At 33.4% G+C, this 22,051-nt stretch overlaps 1 protein-coding gene across 1 annotated transcript in view; it reads right to left on the bottom strand.

The window, feature by feature from the left end:
- Nucleotides 1-22,051, bottom strand: part of LOC149897977 (NACHT and WD repeat domain-containing protein 2) — a 33,779-nt gene that overhangs the window by 5,219 nt on the left and 6,509 nt on the right. The window contains exons 3-25 of the mRNA XM_090115856.1: nucleotides 20,027-20,172; nucleotides 19,015-19,189; nucleotides 17,600-17,744; nucleotides 17,001-17,226; nucleotides 15,734-15,844; nucleotides 14,593-14,768; nucleotides 13,757-13,911; nucleotides 11,958-12,161; nucleotides 10,956-11,095; nucleotides 10,265-10,376; nucleotides 9,883-9,981; nucleotides 9,299-9,468; nucleotides 8,181-8,344; nucleotides 7,009-7,172; nucleotides 6,321-6,490; nucleotides 5,640-5,859; nucleotides 4,936-5,148; nucleotides 4,098-4,158; nucleotides 3,555-3,704; nucleotides 2,557-2,744; nucleotides 1,423-1,552; nucleotides 440-558; nucleotides 103-254 (exon numbers count right to left, since the gene is read on the bottom strand). Coding sequence (XP_089971982.1) covers nucleotides 103-254; nucleotides 440-558; nucleotides 1,423-1,552; nucleotides 2,557-2,744; nucleotides 3,555-3,704; nucleotides 4,098-4,158; nucleotides 4,936-5,148; nucleotides 5,640-5,859; nucleotides 6,321-6,490; nucleotides 7,009-7,172; nucleotides 8,181-8,344; nucleotides 9,299-9,468; nucleotides 9,883-9,981; nucleotides 10,265-10,376; nucleotides 10,956-11,095; nucleotides 11,958-12,161; nucleotides 13,757-13,911; nucleotides 14,593-14,768; nucleotides 15,734-15,844; nucleotides 17,001-17,226; nucleotides 17,600-17,744; nucleotides 19,015-19,189; nucleotides 20,027-20,172 — 3,590 coding nt within the window. The remainder of the gene's footprint in view (nucleotides 1-102; nucleotides 255-439; nucleotides 559-1,422; nucleotides 1,553-2,556; nucleotides 2,745-3,554; nucleotides 3,705-4,097; nucleotides 4,159-4,935; nucleotides 5,149-5,639; nucleotides 5,860-6,320; nucleotides 6,491-7,008; nucleotides 7,173-8,180; nucleotides 8,345-9,298; nucleotides 9,469-9,882; nucleotides 9,982-10,264; nucleotides 10,377-10,955; nucleotides 11,096-11,957; nucleotides 12,162-13,756; nucleotides 13,912-14,592; nucleotides 14,769-15,733; nucleotides 15,845-17,000; nucleotides 17,227-17,599; nucleotides 17,745-19,014; nucleotides 19,190-20,026; nucleotides 20,173-22,051) is intronic.

The following is a 22,051-nucleotide window of genomic DNA, read 5'->3' as shown; positions in this document are numbered from 1 at the left end:
CCTGAGAAAGAACATAGGCTACCTTTTATTGCGAAATATGTACCACGGGCGAAGCCGGGGCGGACCGCTAGTATAATATATTGTCATTATAGTTAACTTTACCTTACTCCGGCAACCGCGTATTTATAATTTTTGCTGATCATAAACGAATTCGATTGCGTCATCTTGGTAGATATATTCCGTATTGTATGTGGCAGTTTTAACACTATTCCTTCTAAGCGTAGATCTTTTTCTGGTTCATCCATTTTTTCTTCCTATTAATTAAAATTGCCATATATAATTGTAATAACGCTTTTTACTGTTACATGTTTAAAATTACACAAATTCGTAGGACCGATTTGAAATTATTTTGGTAATTATCACTATATTTTAGGTCATCCCTTTGTTAGAAACCATATTTTTCTTAAATCATATCAGTAATAATGAAAATAGCACTTACTTCTTCTATTTCTTCTTTGTCAGCTTTTTCATCTTTAGTTTTTGGTGTATCCTTTACGTGATTACCTCTTGGGATATAATTATTAAAATCCCAAACCACAAAGCTATACGTCGTTGTTGCTGAAATAATTAAAATATTTGGGTTTTTATAGTAGTAGGTGTAAATACAAAATTTGCAAATCAGTAGAAATAAGTATACATTAAAGAAAAATAATATTACTGTAAAACTGATACAATTACATAGTATACCAAGTAAAAAGTATACCTACTTATTGCACAAAAATACTTTTCAAAGCCCATCTAAGACTAACGAAAAGTCCTAAAGCTCATCCAAATAAAAAAAAAGGAAAAATCCATTAATGATTGACTGTAGCTGGTCAATAGTTTTCGCATAAAATTTTATTGGAAAACGTTATAAATCTTGTAAAAACCCAACATGAAAGCTACGTACTAGACCGTTGGCGTGGAGCCAGACAACTATGGCGATAAAATCCCGAACCTGCCGATAGATTCCTTTTTTCATCAAAAAATCGTTAGTTGCGAGACTAATGGATGGAAATTGATGTTTTGTGGGAGAAGTGAGGTAAATAACAAGGAATTAATGTTGTTTTAGGATAACAACACATAATATAAATTAAAGACACGCAATATACTACGAGTATCTATGATTTTTTGGATAGGTATAGGCGACGAAAAATTTTAATAGATTTGTAAAGCTCGGTTCTATGTAATTCTTTGATTTATTTATAACGTGACAATATTTACTTAAAACTGTAAAAGAGCTACTGCAGTACTTTTAAAGGATAGGAAAAAAAATACAATTATTAAGACACATTTGTCGCTGATTTTTAATAATTTCATATCGATCAAAATTAAAAAGTAAATAATTATATTATCTAATCCTAATAATCAACTACTGCTATAAATATATTTATTTAAGAACCAGGTACTTCAAATAATTAAAAGAATAATAATTAATCAAACCTAGTAACATTCTGTCTTTTTTCCCTCTTTTCAACTGTAACATAGCTTCAGCAGTATCTGTCTCTTGATGATGTAACTCTTCTACTTTTATCCACGATTGTTCCTCTTCGTTTAATTCATATGCTGATATCTAAAATAAATAATTTAAATGTCTTATAGATGACTTGTTATGGCAATATTCGAATGTAAAATCAATTTAACTAGACATGGTCGACAAAGTAAAACGTGAACAAAGATTAATTATTTATATACTAGCGGTACGCCCCGGCTTCGCCCGCGCAGTCAAAATCTCACATAGTTCCCGTTCCCGTGGGATTTACGGGATTGCGTTATTTTCCCGGGATAAAAAGTAGCTTATGTCTTTTCTTGGGTATCGTTCAGTAGTTTAGGCGTGATTGAGTAACAGACAGACAGACAGAGTTACTTTCGCATTTATAATATTATTAAGTATGGATAGTATGGATTCTTCGCTTTCACTCGCAGCCGATCTATGTATTATTAATGTGTTATTCTATTTCATAAGCTACATCACAGCCACATTTATCAAAATCTGTTCAGTGTTTTTTGCAAGAAACAGGAACAAACACACAAACATACATCTTCAATAACTTTCACGTTACGTAAGAGTAAGATTAGCATCTGTAATAGACTTTCTTTAGTTCTTAAAGTCTTGTCTTTAAATTGTATTGATTGTAAGTAATTGTTTGTGTATATTGTACCTATTATGACTGACCAGTTAGCTTGGTTGGTACTTGGTAGTGTCCCTGCCTTCCAAGCCAGAGGTCGTGGGTTCGATTCCCACCCGGGGCAAATATTTGTGTGATGAAATTAGATGTTTGCTCTGTGTCTGGGTGTTAATTATCCATATAAGTATTTATTTAAAAATTATATATGTATGTTTATCAGCCATCTGGTTTCCATAACACAAGCGAAAGCTTAGTATGGGATCAGATTGTGCCGTGTGTGAAAAATTGTCCTAAAATATTTATTTTATAATTTATTTATTATTGTTGAGTCAAATAAATGTTATATCTTTATTTTTCTTTAAAGTGCACACACATAAAATACATATAATATGTAATAATAATATATAATTTTTATATACATGAACATACATACATACACCTAAATTACCTGATACCCCCTTTCCGGGTCACTAGAGTACACCCTACTCCAGGCCTTATTCAAGCTAACAGCTCCTCTACATCTCAATGGTTTCATCCAAGAGCTGGACCTGCAGAACTGCACCAGAAGTCTGTCATCATCCAGGTCTCCGCTCCACATTACGAGCACTATGTGCTCGAGGTCTCGGAAATCCATTGCTACGGGAATTTGTAATTTATTTATTTATTTATGGAACACACAACAATAAATACACATTACATTATATATAGGATGAAACTATCTAATTAATTGTATCTTATGTATTTATCAATTATAGGTGTACACAACATTCACATTAATAACACTTATACAATGAAACATAATCGAAAGAAAAACATAATCAATATACTAAATTTTTTATATGCTACTGGAAAAACTGTGTAATGACCATCACTACATAGTACATATAAAACAAAGTCGCTTTCTCTGTCCCTATTTCCCTATGTCCCGTCGTTGTATGTTTATCTTTAAAACTACGCAACGGATTTTGATGCGGTTTTTTTTAGAGAGTGATTCAAGAGGCAGGTTTTAGTATATAATTTATTAGGTTTTAGACAAAGCGGGCGAAAGAAAAACATGACTGATGCAGCGTTACCTCGCTCTGAGGCGTTCCATGTAAGGCTTGAAGTGCAAGCGAGAGCGCGGAACGAGTGACAAAGAAGCACAATCGGACGTTGTCACGTTCAACTATCGTCTGTAAACCGACTTTACAGACAACCAATTTTTAATTTTTATACATTTTTTTTATGCTGATGGTGGCGTAGATAATGATGAAAACGATGAGGATGACAAAGAAAACCATGATGAATGAATGAATGAAAAATACTTTATTGTACACCAGATATGATACATTTTATAAACTTAACAATAAATTAATCAATGTACAGTAGGCGGCCTTATCGCTGGCAGTGATCTCTACCAGGCAACCCAAAAAATGATGATGTTCATAATGAAAATGATACACTTACACAATATCTCCCACTCATCATCATACGGTTCCACACTGGGAGCGAACCCCGTATACTCGTGTTCACCGCGAGTGCTGTACTGAACCCACGAGCGAGGTCCGTATATCATCATGTGGTGATTTAGGACAAACACACCACGGACTGTTTCACCTAGATAATAGAAATAATAATTAGTTAATATAGATAAAAAATATTATGTAGTTATTGTATTGTTACCGATCCTTGACTAAGTTTAAATTCTTAAGGAGTCGGTTACAACAAAGGTGAAGCCAAAGATGAAGCTAATGAAAGCGTGTTAAATAGAGTACATAAAACATAAAAATATGAAATATAGGGCGGGCGTAAATGGGTCATGAAGATGATTGTAAAATGTCGATCTAGTGAAGTAAAATGTAAATGTCGAAACAATCGATAAAACGATGAAGTGCAATGGGCATTATTGGTATTAGAAATTAAGATTAACCCTATAATATTCAACAGAGGTTATAAGAAATGAACAATTTTCTGGGACAAATAATATAAATTGTAAATAAATGATATTACCTTCATCCAGTGGATTATCGATCGTAATGTATTCACTTGTTAGCATATTCAGCAAAATGGACTGTAACAAACACATTCTAATTCAGTATTATCTTAATTTTACAATTTTACACATTATTGAAAGTAATATAATATAGATTATAATTTATATTTTTCTATTTTTTATCCGGGGACAGTTCCAGGTTTTGAATGATGCCCTCAAGTTGCAGGCGCACTAATTCTACTTTGTCTTATTACGTGCACTAGCAGAGTTATTGTTTATACTCGTAGTACAATTCTCTCATATCTCTGATTGATTGTTTCGTGTGTATGTGTGTTTACCTCTCAACACACGATCACAAACACATCACGTGTATGTGTGTGTGTGTTTGTAATCGTGTTTATTTGTTTATCGTAATATATATATAGTATTTCTCCCCATCTCTTAGTAGCACTACCATCACCAATTTATTAGTCAATTTATGCAGTCCATTTATAATCTGGGGCTTTTGCATGATGCTCTCGAGTTGCAGGCTCAGTAGTGTCATTTTATACTATGCTTCAGTGATGCTTTCATCATCGCGATCATTTACTGTATTTTGTTTATTAAGCTATTGCATAGCTTTGAGCGCGGTGACCGAATGTAGAAATTCCGTAACAAAAAACCTAACACCCCCCATACAAACCGGCACAGCGATGCGATGCTATGCAAAAGCTTCACCGCGGCAGTCCTCGAGTGCCACACGTATTTTTTTTATTAAGTTTTGCGACCTTTTAATGTTGTAAGAACTAAATAAAGACGATTTTATTGTTATTATTTTATTATCAATAACTACCACCACCTACTACTACCACTCACCACAGAGTTATTAGTAGAAGCAGCAGCCCACTTATTATCCGGGGACAGTTCCAAGTTCTGCATGATGCCCTCGAGCTGCGGGCTCAGGTCCCGGGCGAGGTCCGAAGTGGCGAGGTCCCAAGAGATCACACGACTTGAGAGGGAAACAACATGGCGCTTGTCGGAGCTCAAGCGGAACGCGAATACTGCGAATTGATGGCCTTCCAACGAGTACTGGGGAATAAGATGGAAGATTGTGGTTAAATTTATATTCATCAGCATCGATTGATTAATAAATTTAATCATCAAAATAAAGAAAGAAAGTAAATTTGAAAATAGCATTACGTCATCATTTCGATCATTATCTATTTTAAATATTAGTTTGGTATCATCTGTAAATAGAATGATTATAAAAGTGTCCTGAAAATAATAAGATAGTTCATTAATACAATGAACAAATAGGAACCCTATATGTATAGATCCCTGCGGAACGCCAATATTAATTATCGACGCGCCACTAGAACCTTATACATTATCGCACTATATTCTGAAGAATTGAAGTCATGTAGAAGAATTTTAGTTCCCGAGAACCTTTATTAAATGAAATGTTCTACGCATTTAAATATATTATAGGTAGTTTTGTGTGAAAAAGGTGAAATAAAATTTGATTGATGTGTCAATTTGTTACATTAATAAAGCAAAACATAGAAACTATAAATTTTTACCTTCAAAGGCCCTCCCGGAGTATGCAAGCAATGGTGCGACGGCAGCAAGGCGCAGTGGTTCTTGCCTTTATCATGGCACTGCTTCAACAACGAAGAGACAGCAGGATTGGTTCCCGCTTCAGGCAGCAATCTGCCCACGAGCTGTGGGGCGAGCATGTCCGGGTGTGTGCCTAGTATAGCTCCCCCCAGGCGGAGTGCGTCTGCTACTAGCATTAGTTCCCTGGGAAAGTGGAAATAGATAGGATAATATACGATTTATTTTCTATATTTAATTCGTCGAAAGATTTCGCTTCAGCGTTGTTCCCAGAGAAGGCTTTCGAATTTGTTATATAGCATAAGTTCCCTAGAGAAGGTTGATTCTGAAGTGAATGTGATAAAATTAACAGTACAACCAAACTTCAAGTGTATTATTGATACTATGGGTAATTGGTTAATTTTATTTTCTATACTTATATTCTGATTGTAACTTTAGCAACATAGCAAAATAAGTCATAGATAGGTACTACAAAATAATGACTACCTTATCATAATAAAAATTACACTACCTATAAAAAAACTATAAATTTTAAAGATACTTTCACATTCCCAATTCTGGAATGTCTAATAGAAAATTAAGTTACTTATACCATATCACTGTAAGAATATTTAATACCTACCTACCTACCCGCATAGATTTTTTACCTAACAGCATCCTTATTAACATGCAGCTTGGCGTCTTCGAAGTCAGCGAGCACAGCTTGTAAGGGGCAGCAGTTGAGCTTGGCGTGAAGCCACTCGTAGTTGAACAGCACTTCTGCGTATAAGTCTGTGAAACGCTTGGATCGGACCAGGTGGAAGGGCAGTTCTCCGAACTGGAATAAGGGAAATAATAAAGGGAAAGGGTGAAATATATTAAAAAATCGTTCTTATTTACATCGTTACAAAATACAATCGGTAAAATGGAAATGAAAACTTTTAAGTCAAACTGCCTGGATTGATGACCTGGATTGAGTAAGTGCTACTTAGTTCACCAATAAATGTGGTAATATTTTGAAGATCAGATAAATATTCTTATTCAGTAAAATAAACTCATAAGTAATTTAAAAATAACTTACTTTATTGAAAACAAACTATACATAACAATCACTAGCAAGCAATTCCATCCAGACTTTATCGACCAATTTAAAATTACGAGATGATAGAAATTTACTAGATAATCGAGAATAGGACTTTTACTGATAGAATGTTACAGAATGTGTATAAACATTTATCAATTAAATTAAATTAAATTAAATTAATTTATTTTCTCATCACAAATGCACAATCAACACATACATTGCAAATCAATACTATGTAAAAGTTTAAATATACCTACTGATAATATTCTTACCTTTCTCAAATTGTATCTCTTACTAGATCCATCAGCTGACGTAAACACTAGCGGCTGTAAAGGCACCTTCCTATCAGCGACACCTTCCTTATCAGCTAGATTAAATCTGTGTCGTTGGATTTCTGTATATTTGAAAGGCTTTGGTATTCCACCTCCCCATATTCCTGTAACAACAAAAATTATGAATTATAATGAACGATTAAAATATCACGATACATTAGGATCGACTGCAGTTTTTCTTTTTAGAAAATTTCTTCAATATTTTTTTAAATTATTCAGGACATGTTATTGCTTGAGAATGTAATAAAAAGGGTATTAAAACCCTGTTTATTATGATCGATACGAAATAGAAGCGATGGCCATAATATTATAAACAAAATATAAATATGTGAGACCAAGACCAAGTCTATAAAATATTTGAGAACAAACTAAATGTTGTCCAAAGTATCAAATTTCAATTAGTGAGTAAAATTGCACTACTTAATAGAAAAGTTTCAAAATTATATCCGGTGATGGATGGGCACATCATTTGAAACTTAAAGTTTTGGTGACAAGTTCATGATGATGTTACTTCTAACGGTGCATTTAGACCAAACGAACATAGACTTAGAGCTAGAGCAAGAGCATTCTTCCGTGATCTTTTATTGTAAACTCGTATTCAGTGTTATAATGTTGTTCAGTACTAGAACATTGCATAGAATCTTTTCGAACGCACTAAGAACAACCAAAGAATGCTCTACGTCTGTGTATACATCAGAAGTATTTGACATAGTGGGGTTAGAAAATTCGTTCGTTTGATCTAAATGCACCGTAATACTCACCTAGATAATAATCTAGAGTGGAAGTATATTGGCGGTATTCCTGTTTTTGAAGTACTGCTCTGACAAATAGTTGGGTAAGATATTCGGATCCTTTGGTGATGAGTTCATTGTGCAAGAGGTATTACTTCTCCACTTACCTACATAATGTAATATTTGCGCATACATTAATGAGTGAATTCTACATGAGATGTTCTACCACTTACCCAGGTAATAATAGAATGGATCCGCGATCATAGAATGGAAGTACATGGCCATGTTCATGTTTTTGAAGTACTTCTTTGACAAATAGTTGGGTAAGATATTCGGATCCTTTGGTGATGAGTTAATTGTGATGTTACTTCTAATTCTTACCTAGATAATAATCCGCGATCATAGAATGGAAGTACATGGCCATGTTCATGTTCTTGAAGTATCTTTCCCTGGCTGTATCCCGGAATTGTCTGTGGTACCAGTTCATCACGGAAACCCCGTCTGCTTCCCGTTCGGAAAGGTAGTTGGGAAGGTCGTTGCGGATCCTTTGGTTAAAGGGAATTATTAATAAATGATTGTGTAACATCTTGCATAATAACATCATTATTTCAAATGCAAATTTACTTGTGTGTATCAGAAATAACGGATTCTTTGGTGATGTTAAATTACTAAATTATTTAAATTAAGGTAATCTTGCAAATTTTCACTTATAATACCACAAGAGCTTCAAAATTATCGGGTATTTTCCGATAGGTTCGTTGCAAACAAATGAAGGAGTCAAGTTTTTAGTCAAGGTTAATAATCACGAGCGCGAAGCGCGAGTGATTTTTCCTGAAAAACTTGACGACTTTATATGTTTGCAGGGAACCTTGAGGGAAATGCCAGATAAGTAATTTTGAAGCTCGTGTGGTATTCGGGGGATTATTTTTCCGTCCCAAATGTCGGCCAATAATTTCACAATTGAATTGAACCTGTCAGTTTGACGTCAACGACCAGAGAAAATTTTCAAAAAATTATCAGTATAATACCATGTAGGTTGTACCACGTGACGTCGAATGGTGCAATTCTATTGGTCGATATTTGGGTCGGAAAAATAATCTTAGGGCGTATTCAGAAAGAAAGCTTGAAACTTATAAGCGCTTATCGGCGCTTGTCATGTTCATATATTTTCCTGCGCGGTTTACTAGCGCTGACAAGCGCCGATAAGCGCTTATAAGCGCTTATAAGTTTCAAGCTTTCTTTCTGAATACGCCCTTACTTATTATGCAAAGTTAGTTGAAAGTTTCAGTCAAGTTTGTGTAAAGTTTATGTGGATCCTTTAGTGATAATAAGTAGAGATAACTTGGCAAGATAACAAAACAAATAAGCATTGTACAATGTACACTGATGATTATTGCCACTCAATTCTCTTCAATTGAAACAATATCTAAAATAATTCCTACAATCATTCTAAATTTTAAATGATTAAGTATTTTTTTAATTGATTTTCCATACATTACCTAGTCCACAACAAAGGCGGTATCCTCCTCACAGGCGGCAAGTGATACTGGTACACATCATCCAACACTCGATCATCTAACGAGATGAGATCTTCGAGTTCTGTCTCCGAGAGACCGCTGCGGGCTGCTGTGATGTAGGCTAGTGCGTGGAATACTAGGAGACGACCATGCTGAAAATTAAAGTTATATTTAAGATGGTGAATAAAATTCCATCTCAAATGCAAAGGTTGGTGGTTAATGACACACTTTATCCCGACTGTAGGCTGTATTATACTGTATTAAACTGAAGACTTTATTCAAAACAATAGGACTAGGTATAGAGGTATATTATTATTACACATACACGCAATACATTACATACTACACAAATGTAATCAGAAATTTGTAAAGAATACAGAAAATTCTATCAAGAAACGGGATTCGAACCGTGTCTTTAAAAATTTCTCATTTATAAAGCATTTAAATGTTATAAAAATAAAGAAAAGCACAACATTCAAGTTTATCAGATAGGGCTATCAGTACTATGGAAAAAATGTTATAATTATTATCAATTATATCTGACGGTCCAAATTATCAATACGTACCTGTTTTTCAATTCGTTCAAAGAGCATCATAATAGAGTCCATAACGGTTGATGCTAGATGCGTGTCTTGAGGTTTTGTGTAACTTCGCCATCTGCATACCTGGAATTTGAAAATGCTTGAAAATGCTAATTTAGCTATAAAGCTTGGACAAGGAAAAGTTAGTGAGAAATTATCATTAATTTATGTATCTTCATCGAATTAAACCAGTAAAACTTAACAACCAATTAATTTTTTTTCTTTTACGAAAGTATTTTATAGATACTCATGTAAAAGTTACATCATATTCTCCATCATCATCATTCTTTGTTATTTTATAATTTTAACGCATCGTCTAATTCAAAATGTATTTTTCCCAAACCTAATAAATTATTTGAACACTTACCTCAGCAAAAACCAATTTAACGAATATAGGCAAGGAGCATTGTCCAATCGCGTTAGAGACGAGCCGCCATTGATAGTTGGATAGATCTCGGGCTGCTGCTGCCATCCAGAGCCTGAATAAATGAATGAATAAATATTTTGATTGCAGGACTACAATATTTTTTTTATTGTAAAGTAAAGTTGAGAATTGTTGACATTGTTTATGAAATTAAATTGATAGAATTATTTTCTACGTATAGCATCTACGTACCTATATGGTAAGTTCTCAAATTCTGAACATTGATTTCAAATTAAAGAGAACTTTTTTTTAAACAATTATAAATCAATACTTACACATTATTATCTGTGATTATTCTTCTTCTATTATTAAAGTGAAACTTTTATTACATCGTCTCAAACTTTTTGGTCTGTGTAGCGCATGTCATGCGCTACACAAAGCAGTGTTCGGAACCGTTCGAACAGTTACACTTTTACCGTGGTTTCATAAAACCACACAACATTTTTTTGCACGCCTCATAAGCGAAGCGTTGAGGTGGGTACTTATTATAGTACTCTTTGTGGGTACTACTGTCACTTCGCGCAAAACATCTGATTTTTTTTGAATATTTAGTTACAAAAATTACATTAGTTCTAGAATAATTGTAATCATCAAGTTCACAGCTTCTACTGAAAAACAACAAAATTTGACGTACTTTAAAACTTGCATAGCGAGATCTTCACCCAGAGCCTTGACTTCCAGAAAATTCTCTTCCGAATCGATCATGCGCCGGAGCACGTCGTATTCCTTCGATACTTCGGGATTGGTTTCTTCGCACGCGCATGTTACTATTATCTGAAAAAAAATTCTGTTTCTTAATTTTGCAAGATCGAAACAAAATTTATATTTCGTTATTTTAGAAAAGATGAACGGACTGCAGTTTTGACTAAAGGAAATAGGTGAGAAACCATGTGATGATCTTTTTAAAGTATGTTAATTTTTTTTGTAGTAATTTAGCTTAAGGTGTGTAAAATATCTTCCACCTTATGGTTAGGGAGCCAGGTGCAAATTTGGTTAACTATTTCCTCTCAAGAGATAATTCGTCAGACGCATGAGAGTATAGTATTATAAAGCCTCGTGAACGTCAGCTGGCGCTCGGTTGGGGGGGTGAGCGGTTGTAGCCTCCCACGCACATAGGAAAAAAAATACATTCATTCATTCATTTCCTCTCAGCTAAAAATTTGTCAAATTGTAGCTAACCCAATATCTCATCGAAAAAAAATAGTCAGCTGGTTACAACATGGTGTATTATACGTCAGCTGGTGTCTCGAACATGAAAGTTAAATTTAAAGAAAAATTTATTTTCCGTTATTTCCTCTCAAACAAAAATTTACCTGATGATAGCTTATATGTAACTGTGGATAAATATATATGTCAGCTGGCTGTATCTTGGTGGAAGAACCGTCAGCTGATACGGGAGGCTACAACCGCTCTTCCCCCCAACCGAGCTCCAGCTGACGTTCACGAGGCTTCATAATACTATACTTTGATGCATTTTACTAATTACCGCTTGAGAGGAACTTGGTCATAAAATCTGCTGCTGGCTCCCGGACCATTACAATGTGGTGTCAATATCTTACTCAGATCAGACTAGGTTATATGAAATACTTTTTTATAGGATTATAAAGCTCTAAAAGACCTAGGAAATCTATCTTACCTTACAATGCGGTGGTAATCTGGTCGGTAACCAGGAGACCTTATTATTCTCGGTGCCAATCCCAGTTAGTTGGTCCACGGAATCTAGGAATAATAGCAATGGCTGCTGCAGAGTGGCCATTGTTAGGAGTTGCTTGAAATGTGCTGTTAGAGGTACTAAGTCATCTGGAATGGTCTCGAATGGGAGTGCGAAGTTGTAGGATATCTAGAATTGGAAATAATTTTATTACCTACTAGTTTCCGCCCGCGATTAAATTAAGATTTTTTTTTCTACATATTTTTCCGGGATAAAAAGTATTCAATTTTTTTTCCAGGATAATAAGGTTAATAATGATACCAAGTTTCATCGAAATCGAACCGTTAGTTTTCACGTGATGCCTGAACATACAGACACACAAAAATTTTTTTAATCACATATTTGGGTTTGATATCGATCCAGTAACACCTATTTATTTTTTCAAAATTTTCAATGTACAGAATTCACTCTTCTAGAGATTTATTATATGTATATTGTATAGATAATAGTGCTGTCAATATAATATTATGTTGTAAGTGAGAAGTTAATATTTAACAGTGCAAAGGTAAAATAAGAAACTTAGACAATCTTGGAACTGTGAAAGGTGGAACTATGAAAGATAAAAAAAAGACGGGTTGCGCTCCGGGAGTGCCGGCAGAAGTGAAAAGTTGATTATTAACGTTGAGCATGTTTGATATTTTGGAATGGTATCCGTCTTACGCTTTTTCCATCAGGTCCCGTGTCCTGACGCGAGTTTAAGATTTTATACCCATTACAGAAAAAGTGCTCAACGCCGCTAAAGAAGTTTTCACTTCAAAAGTTTGTGAACAATTTTATAAAGTTCACTACATAGCCTAATTGTTTTACTGGAACTGCTTATTGTAATACATAATAAATACCAATAACCTTCGAGATAACGTTAAACAAAATTTTCTCGTTTGGACATCACATCAGCATATAATATTAAGTAGCAAAACTATTTTTTGAGTTTATTTCTTGTTAGTAAATAATCACTACATAGTATAAAACAAAGTCGCTTTCCCTGTCCCTATGTCCCTATGTCCCTTTGTACGCTTAAATCTTTGAAACTACGCAACGGATTTTGATGCGGTTTTTTTTAATAGATAGAGTGATTCAAGAGGAAGGTTTATATGTATAATAACATCCATTAAATAGTGGAGAAGTACTGTTATTTTTGAGGTTTCTAATGTGATGTCGTAAAAAATTACATTGTTTCCGCTTACATTGCAAACGCAGGCTGAACCCTTACGAGTTTTATCAAAATAATGTACTAAGTATTATACATATTGAAAAGGTCTACAGAAAAGTCCGCGATGGTATATGTCTATCTCTTATGGATAACCCACAATAATTTTTTTTTGTCATTTACTTTTTACGACAAATAAAAGCTAATTTTCGAAGCGATTTTCACCAATACAGCATTAATCCTTAACCAATTAAATACCTTGAATACATTGTTCATTTAATATAGATCTATATGGCACTTTACACCGTATGATTTAAGTGAATATTTTCGAAGATATTACAGATTTAAAAATTGCGGGACGTAGCGTTTGCGGCGGTACCGGCCGGCCGGGCCGCTATGTTTTTATATACAACGTTCACAGTTTTTCTGTAGTGTATTTAGTATCAGCATTGCACCCGTGCGAAGCCGGGGCGGGTCGCTAGTATATTATATAAAAATAATAATAAAAAATAAAATGATACTGACAATTAACAAGATGCTATCATTAAACCACCTTCCCCAAATAAATTATACCTACCTGTTGACAAATAGATATAAGTGTAGGTGTCAAAGCACTAGAGTCTGGTGTTGTGCCCAGAAACCGAATAACGTTGGTCGGTCGGACCTCTGCGAACCAGCTGTTCAGAGACATGGCGGAGCTTTTTGCCAGGAGACTGGTCTTGCCGCAACCACCTGGTTTTGAAAATTTATTTGTATTATCTTCTAATATATAAAATTCTCGTGTCACAGTGTTAGTTACCATACTCCTCCAAAACGGCTGGACCGATTCTCATGAAATTTTCTGTGCATATCGAGTGGGTCTGAGAGTCGGCCAACATCTATTTTTCATACCCCTTAGTGACATGAGTAAGGCAGAACAATGTTTGCCGGGACAGCTAGTTTACTAATTATTGTTAAAATCCTACCCATATGTTGCCTGGTAGAACATAGATCGCCTTTTTATAATATGCATTTACTTCACTTACTTGGTGCTGTTTGAAGTGTATTTATTATAATTATTGACATAGTTAACCGACAATTAAAAGCAAGATTAAAAGTCATTCAATTTGGTGTATGGCAGTTTAATGATAAGTATTTTTATTTTTATTTAAGCACAAATATCGTAGTGCTCATCAAGATACACAGGATTTATGCATCTTCAGGGAACTGCTCTTGTGATAAGATAGCATCATAATATACGTAACAATGTAAACCAACTATTCATTAGAATAAGTTTTAGTAGTGGTATTTCTATAAATTCTTTCAACAAAGTTCTCATAATCCATTATTTGGAAAGATCTCAGCAGCTATTTTATTTATATTTTTATGGCCAAATTATTTATTATCAAATTGAAAAATTAATCAATAAATTACCTTCTCCATACAAAACCAGTGGTTTATCCGAATCGTTCTTCATGTAATCCTCAATAAATTGCAAATCGTCTTCCCTCCCATGGAACACTTTAACCGAATTGTTACAAGCGTGCAAATGTTGTAGTATTTCAGTCACTATCTGACCCTGGGCACTACTGTCTTCTTTACGCATTGCTCTAAAATTATTAATTTACTTATTACGATTTTTAAATTATATTTTATTTAACTGTTTCGGGAATTGTTATATCATTGTGAATTTCGAGACAAATTAATAGGTAAAACGATGAAAAATAGGATATTAATTATTTATCAAACGCTTTCTTTAACATCAGTGACACAAGAAAATCTCTAATAAAATAATAGAATTAAGTACCTTTATGTGTAAAAACTAAGTGTAAAATGTAAAAATGAAAATTATTTAAAGCTATTTATTGTACTTTTTAAATCATCTATAATCTATATTATTAATAAAGAGTTTTCTATTACACGATTGTTTATAGATATAGATTATTAACATTAAATTTAAACATATTTTAGTAAAATATCCATGTACATTTCTAGAATATATTTAATAGCATCAAAACTGTATGTGTACCTACACATAAATCGTGGCCATTACAGAAACGTTTCTGCACATTCATGCACATTGCGGGTTTATAAACTTATAATTAATCGTGCAACTATTTGTATTCGTTCGTAATTTATATATAGTTTTGTGGAAGTGAATTTGTTAACCGTATTATTCATACAATTTGATTTTCAAGAGATAAAAATGATAATGTGTAAACTTAAATTATCGATTCTTATTAAAAAAAGCTTTTTCTGAGATATATTGTTACATTTAAAATATTACCCTTTAAAGCCAATTTTCCCAAGAAAGCATTGCATCTGTGTCACTGATCGATTTTCTGCTAAGTTAAACAGTTATTCGACCTTCTATGCAAGATTAAGAATGTTAGTATATTTTTTTGTATCCACCGGGAATCGAACCCAAATGTTTCGGAAATATACTAGCACATTATATAACCCCTTATATAATTAGTAAGATTTAAAAAAAAAGTAAAAAGTACCTAAATTAAAAAAAATTCTTTGACCCCGAAAATTATATATTAATAAGAAAAATATACACAAACATACAAACCTGTCAACGAGTTTGATGATATTCTTATAGAAATGCGCAATGAAATGATTAAGGTATTCCCCGTGGGTTTCATTGTCCAAGCCCTCGCGGCCGATCCATTCTACCGTGTACCTGAAATATGTGATTTTATAAAGGATTTTTCTAAGAAGTAGGATTTTTGACATCAGAGAGTTTTCTTAGTAGCAAGAAAAACATTTAGTTTCTTATTTCGTGAACTTTACAGACGTAAAGGGATAGAAATATACCAGCTGTATACAGGACCAAGTCTTTTTATTTCATGTTTTCTTAGGGACTATGGAATACTTATATACCGGCAATAAGGTAAGAGATGTTTTAAAAAGATATTCTTTAATTTTATACCATTCAAATGCTTTATAAATGAGAAATTTCCATGAATAGAAAAAAAATCAATCACCACGTGCCGAATTTTTTCTATTAAAAATTTCTCAGGATTATCAAAAGTTTGGTTCTGTTTTTTGAAAGGAATGTATTGATACTTCGTTATTATTTCCAACTAGCGGTACCTACTGCAAGGAATATTATAAAAAAAATAACGAAATCGGTTCAGCCGTTCTCGTGTTTTACAGAGCAACACATTTGGCGATTCATTTTTGTTATATAGAATATCTAAGTATAGAATATTCTTAAAGCACAATATTTTGACAATCAAAATAATCGTATTTCACACAGTATTGTGCTCAAATGGAGAGAAACAAACACAATTGGAATCGAATCGATTTGTAAGTATTTCTCTTGTTTATGGCTAGGTTTATGGTAATATTTCGTGTGCATCCCTGAAACTACGACGATGCATTTTGTAAATAGATAGGTTATTGCAGGAATCTCTAGATATTGAGATAAAATATTAAATCTGAATATTAAATATCATATAGGTATTTCAAAAAAATTGGAAAATGAAGAAAAAATGTCTTGAAGCAATATTCAGCACGTTTTTTTCTCTTATTTGCCTTTATTAAATCATCTCTTTACGACACATAGGACAAAATCCCTACTTCCCTACTAATATTATCAATGCGAAAGTAACTCTGTCTGTCTGTCTGTCTGTTACGCTTTCCCGCTTAAACCTCTCAACCGATTTTGATGAAATTTGGCACAGACAATCTTTAGACCCTGAGAAAGACCATAACCTATCTTTTATCAAAACACCACGCGGGCGAAGCCGCGGGCGGAAGCTAGTACTACTTAAATCGAAACAAATAATTCAAAATGAAAAAAATACAATGTAAATATTATAATAGGTACTTACTTCTGTATATTAGTAGTTTCAATCTTTTCCGGCAATCTAACATCACGTAAATCAGCGAGAAGCTTCGACGCTTCTGCGTCCAAACTCCTGTTTAAAATATCTACGAAATTGCTGGCCTTTTTTAGATTTTGCAAGTTTATATTGTTTATGTATCTGACGTAAGCTAAACAGTGGTTCTTTGTGTTCTTTACGTTTAGTATACCGTTGATTACTTCTCTTTCGGTCACTGAAAATGGTTTCATATGATTTTTAAACAGATTAAGAAACGAAACATGATTTTTAAAGTGTAAAAGAAAGGTTATAATTTAGATGTTAGTTTAGTTCATAAGAATTTATGAAATTTTGAGAATTTATAAGGATCATGTAATTTTTAAGAATCATATTTTTCGATATATCACGAAGTTTGCCCAATTTTTTAAAACGATTCAAAATAAAATCAGCAATCGTTCGAAATGATCGAAATTATAGAATATTTAAATAGTACCAAAAACTTTCCATGCAAATTAAAATTATAGCTTTGAAACTTTGTATTTCATAAAAAATAAGTTTAGAAGTCAAACTGAAAATAAACAAAAAACAATAAAAACAATTTGTCTTACCCGACATAAAATAATTATGCATAGTGTCCTTATCAATTTTGCCAGCGTTATACAGTTGTAAGGAAGCTTTTCTGAACAATTTCTGCATTTTCCCAAGAGTGTCCCACCATACTGCTTGGTCTTCTGCTTGCAGTTTGGGAACGCGCTGAAATATCAATAGACCTAACTTAGAACTATACTACCAAGACCTAAGCAAGAATACTAACTAGTTACATATAACTAAAGAATTTACAATAAACAATTATATTTAAAATCAAACATTTAAAATTGTCCGAACCAAAACTCTGCTTACCCGTGTATTAAGCAGAGTTTCTAATGTTTGATATTATTTTTTGGAACATTGTCACTAAATAAGCAAAAAGATTTGTTTTATTTTAAGAAGTCCCTTTTTTATTTAAGAAATAGGAAATGTTTGATCGAAGGCTAACAAACGCGCTCGGTTATATTCCAAATATCTGTATTTGTTTTATTTGAGTTTTTCAAACATGCTCAGTAATAAGTATAAAAGATTTGATTGAAGGGATTCATTTTACCGTAGGGACTCTTAAAGTCGCTTCAAATTGATTTTGTTGTATTCATTCTATGTTACATGTCTATAGGGACACAATATACCTACTTAAATGTTCGTTTCTTTTTTCATCAAATTTAGCTCATAATAAGAATATGCAAAATACACGAAATAAATTCAATGTGTAATACTTGAACATGAGATTGAGTTGAGTTAGAATAATTTTCATATAATCTCAACTACTATATTATTTATATTTCAATAGATATTACTGTTTTCAACAGTTCACAATGAACAAAAATTAAACAAAACATAACAAAGTCACCTCATTATTAACCCCGGTATTAAAATATCTTTTCAATACACAGCACAGCACAGTGGAAATTCATAATTGTTTATTTATATTCAGAGTTTTAACATACATTTGCATACAGGCGACATCGGATTTATTCGAAGCTTTATTCCCGATATATTCCGCGAAACGCTTTCTGTTACACAACTTTATGAATAGACGTTAATTTTAAACGCTCGAATATAAATGAAAATTTAATGGTTACGTACATTTTGTGAAGGAATTTTGCGATGCGAAGTACTCGGTAGACGGCTTTGGTTTTAATTATAAGATATAAATAAATGAATATAATACTTTTTATAGTCACTGGATAGAATTAAATTTTATTTAAAAGTCAAATTTTATTTACCCTAGCTATTTCATTTTTAAAAAATATTGTCAAAGATAACATTTTTGTCTATATTAAAGTAGTATCATAGCATAACTTTAAACTATGGTAGTATGCACATAAATGAGAAAGATATAACGCACAAACAAATAAAAAATCGGTACCATACGAAAAGTCATACCACATTATACCGAGTGGCAATTCTATAATCACCCAAAAATACTCACCTTATTATTAAAATTAATGAGAATTGAGGATATAGGCTGCAACACAGATACGGGTGGTACCGCGTTCGAGTCCTTTTTGTACCAAGTATCGAGTAGAATAACATCTACACCTCCGGCCGCTAACTCATCTCGTAGCATTTGGAGTTCAGAGGATAGTACGTATGTTGGTATTGGTCTGGAATTTAAACTCAAAACTTGAGAATAACAGAATAGATAAACAGATAATTAGAGTGAGAATTAGAATCAGAATTAGAATACGAATTAGAATAGAAATCATAATTTTAATCACTTACGCCGTTAGTACACCGACGCATTCGCGTGCGGCAGCGAATCTCTGCGAAACTACTGCGTAGCGAAATATCCGCGGAACCTTAGTAAACAGCAATGTTTTCGCAACTTTTTCGCAATGCGTCTGTGTAATGGCCATTTCGCAGTTCCTTGCGAAACAATACTGACAAGGACGCAACTATTTCATCTATCTATGTGCTAGAGTGAGACATATCATATGCGAAAACCTGCCATACTACTGACAGATTTTTCGTTGTTTCGCTGCCGCACGCGAATGCGTCGGTGTACTAACGGCGTGACAAGGACGCAACTATTTCATCTATCTATGTGCTAGAGTGAGGCATATCATATGCGAAAACCTGCCATACTACTGACAGATTTTTCGTTGTTTCGCTGCCGCACGCGAATGCGTTGGTGTACTAACGGCGTTAGTACAGAAAACAAAACAGAAACACAATCCATTATCAGAAGCATCATGGAAGCATCAGTATCACAATTATAATCCATTTCATATTCATAACCAGAATCAGTACCAGATTCATAATCAAAATAAGCGTCATATTCAGGATCAGAATCGATCACAATAATACTATTACTATTACTAATAATCAGATTACAAATAAGGAGCAGAATCAAAACAAAGCTTTAAAAAGCGTGCGATTGCATAACGTTATTATTTATTATTAAATAATCTAGGGAAGTTATCTATGAATATAATCCTTACCTATAGCCATACTTCTGTCCCAAAAACACAACAAAATTGGGTCCCATAGAGAGACGTTGGCAATTCTTTATCTCTCTCATACATAATTCAGTGGTCATGTGATCGTCTGTGGCTTCATCACGCACCCCCCAACGCATGTCTACTACCTGAAATATAATAAACAAAAATATATGCTATGTACATATTTGAAAACTTAAAATATGTCAAAAACTGCCTTCTTAGCTAGGGTTAGTTTTATGTTCAAGGCATAGGTTTTAGTTTGAATTCTACTGGAGATTTAAAAATTGACTGAAACGTTAATAAACGTTTAAAAATTCATCAATTGGACAAGCTATACTTTGAGTACCCTATGTTTCGGAATCTTCCAGTTTGTGTCCAAAGAAACTTTGTCCAAGATTCCTTCCATAATCATGCTGAACTCAATAAAATTCGTTTAACCGCTTTTCTTAAGAACACACACTTTCGCATTTATAATTAAAATGTCATGTACCAAGCTGATCAGTAACAACACGAAACATTACCATTACACCCTCATTGTTCTACAACTATTTCTGAACGGGATATACTTTATAAACATTTAGCTGCGCGGGCGCAGGTTTATTTCGGTCGTCGGAAGTGAAACACGTGCTATCCGTATTTACTAATACTCGACTAGCAATGGAACTGTAATAATAGTGACCACCTAAGATGTAATTGAAATTTAAAATATGCTTGTGGAGTAGCTATGTATCATTGTGTATGATATTCAATACGTAGGAATATGTCAACTGTATCAATCTTTATATCTTATAGCCGAAAATAAGGAGCTTTTCAATTCGACCGTATTTTTGGCTAACTGATTAAACCGATTTTGATGATTTTTTTTTATTTGATAGCTCGTGCCTTCCCTGTTTCCCATTTGATTTAGACATAGTTCAGGTAAGTTAAGTGCTGTATAGTTTATTGTTAAAAATAATGATAATCACGAAAATTATGTATTGATATTTGATAGAGACAAAAATAGCTGAATGAAATTAAATGAATCCATATGAAATTCAGTACAGAGATAGATTGTAGTCCGGATTAGGACATAAATCACTTTTTACCCAGCTACCATGCGAGTAATATGCGACTGATGAGTGACACCACGCGTCCTGACTAGTACAAAATAAATGTACAACAAGCAAAAATATAATTAATGGTTCGCCAATCAGAATTAATAATGACACATGACAATGAGAATATTACGATTGTGACCCAATTTCCGCTCCGTTTCAACTTGTTAAATATTTATTTTCAGACATTATTTAGGAAGCGTGAAATGAAAATGATAATTTGCAAAGAATAAAGAAAAAGTCAATCAGGAGTTTATTCTTATATATTCTTTACATATTCGTAGCAATGTAAACTCCAAGGTGTATTGATTCTACGGAGCGAAACAAATATATATACCTTACTAGCTGTGCTTCGCGGTTTGGCTCCACTCCTGTTGGTCTTAGCGTAATGATATATAACCTAGAGCCTTCCTCGATAAATGGGCTATCTACCACCGAAAGAATTTTTCAAATCGGACCAATAGTTCCTGAGATTAGCGCGTTCAAACAAACAAACTCTCCAGTTTTAGATTAGTGTATTAGTATAGATGTGTCATGTGTAAAAAGTTGAATCAAAAACGAACGATTCACTAGACTAAAACAAAATAATGTATACGTGTGGAGGAACAATTAATATAGATTTTATTCCATCAACTTCTTGTAGCTAAAATAAAAATCGAAAAGTTACCATATATACCCAAGAAAAGATCGACAAAACCGCTACCATACACATTTTAATCTACAAGATATTGCTTCTATATTTCCGTATGCAAAACCCAAGGGATTTCCCATCCAGTTAAAAGAAAGGCGTTTTGTTTGACGGATTAATTAAATTTCCAGAAGATTCGGCTCAAGCCTCTTTATCTGTATTCAATGACGCGAATCCCTTTTACGTTTTCCTTAAAAATATACCTCGAATTATTGAGAGATGATGGAAATAAACCCGAGTTAA

This window comes from Colias eurytheme, chromosome 24 (assembly GCF_061535395.1).
Source record: "Colias eurytheme isolate Ceu_HAF_F1 chromosome 24, ilColEury1 Martin Lab GWU primary, whole genome shotgun sequence".
Taxonomy (NCBI): Eukaryota; Metazoa; Arthropoda; class Insecta; order Lepidoptera; family Pieridae; genus Colias; species Colias eurytheme.
The sequence above is the reverse complement of the archived record's forward strand: the minus strand, read 5'-3'. Positions and strand labels throughout refer to the sequence as shown.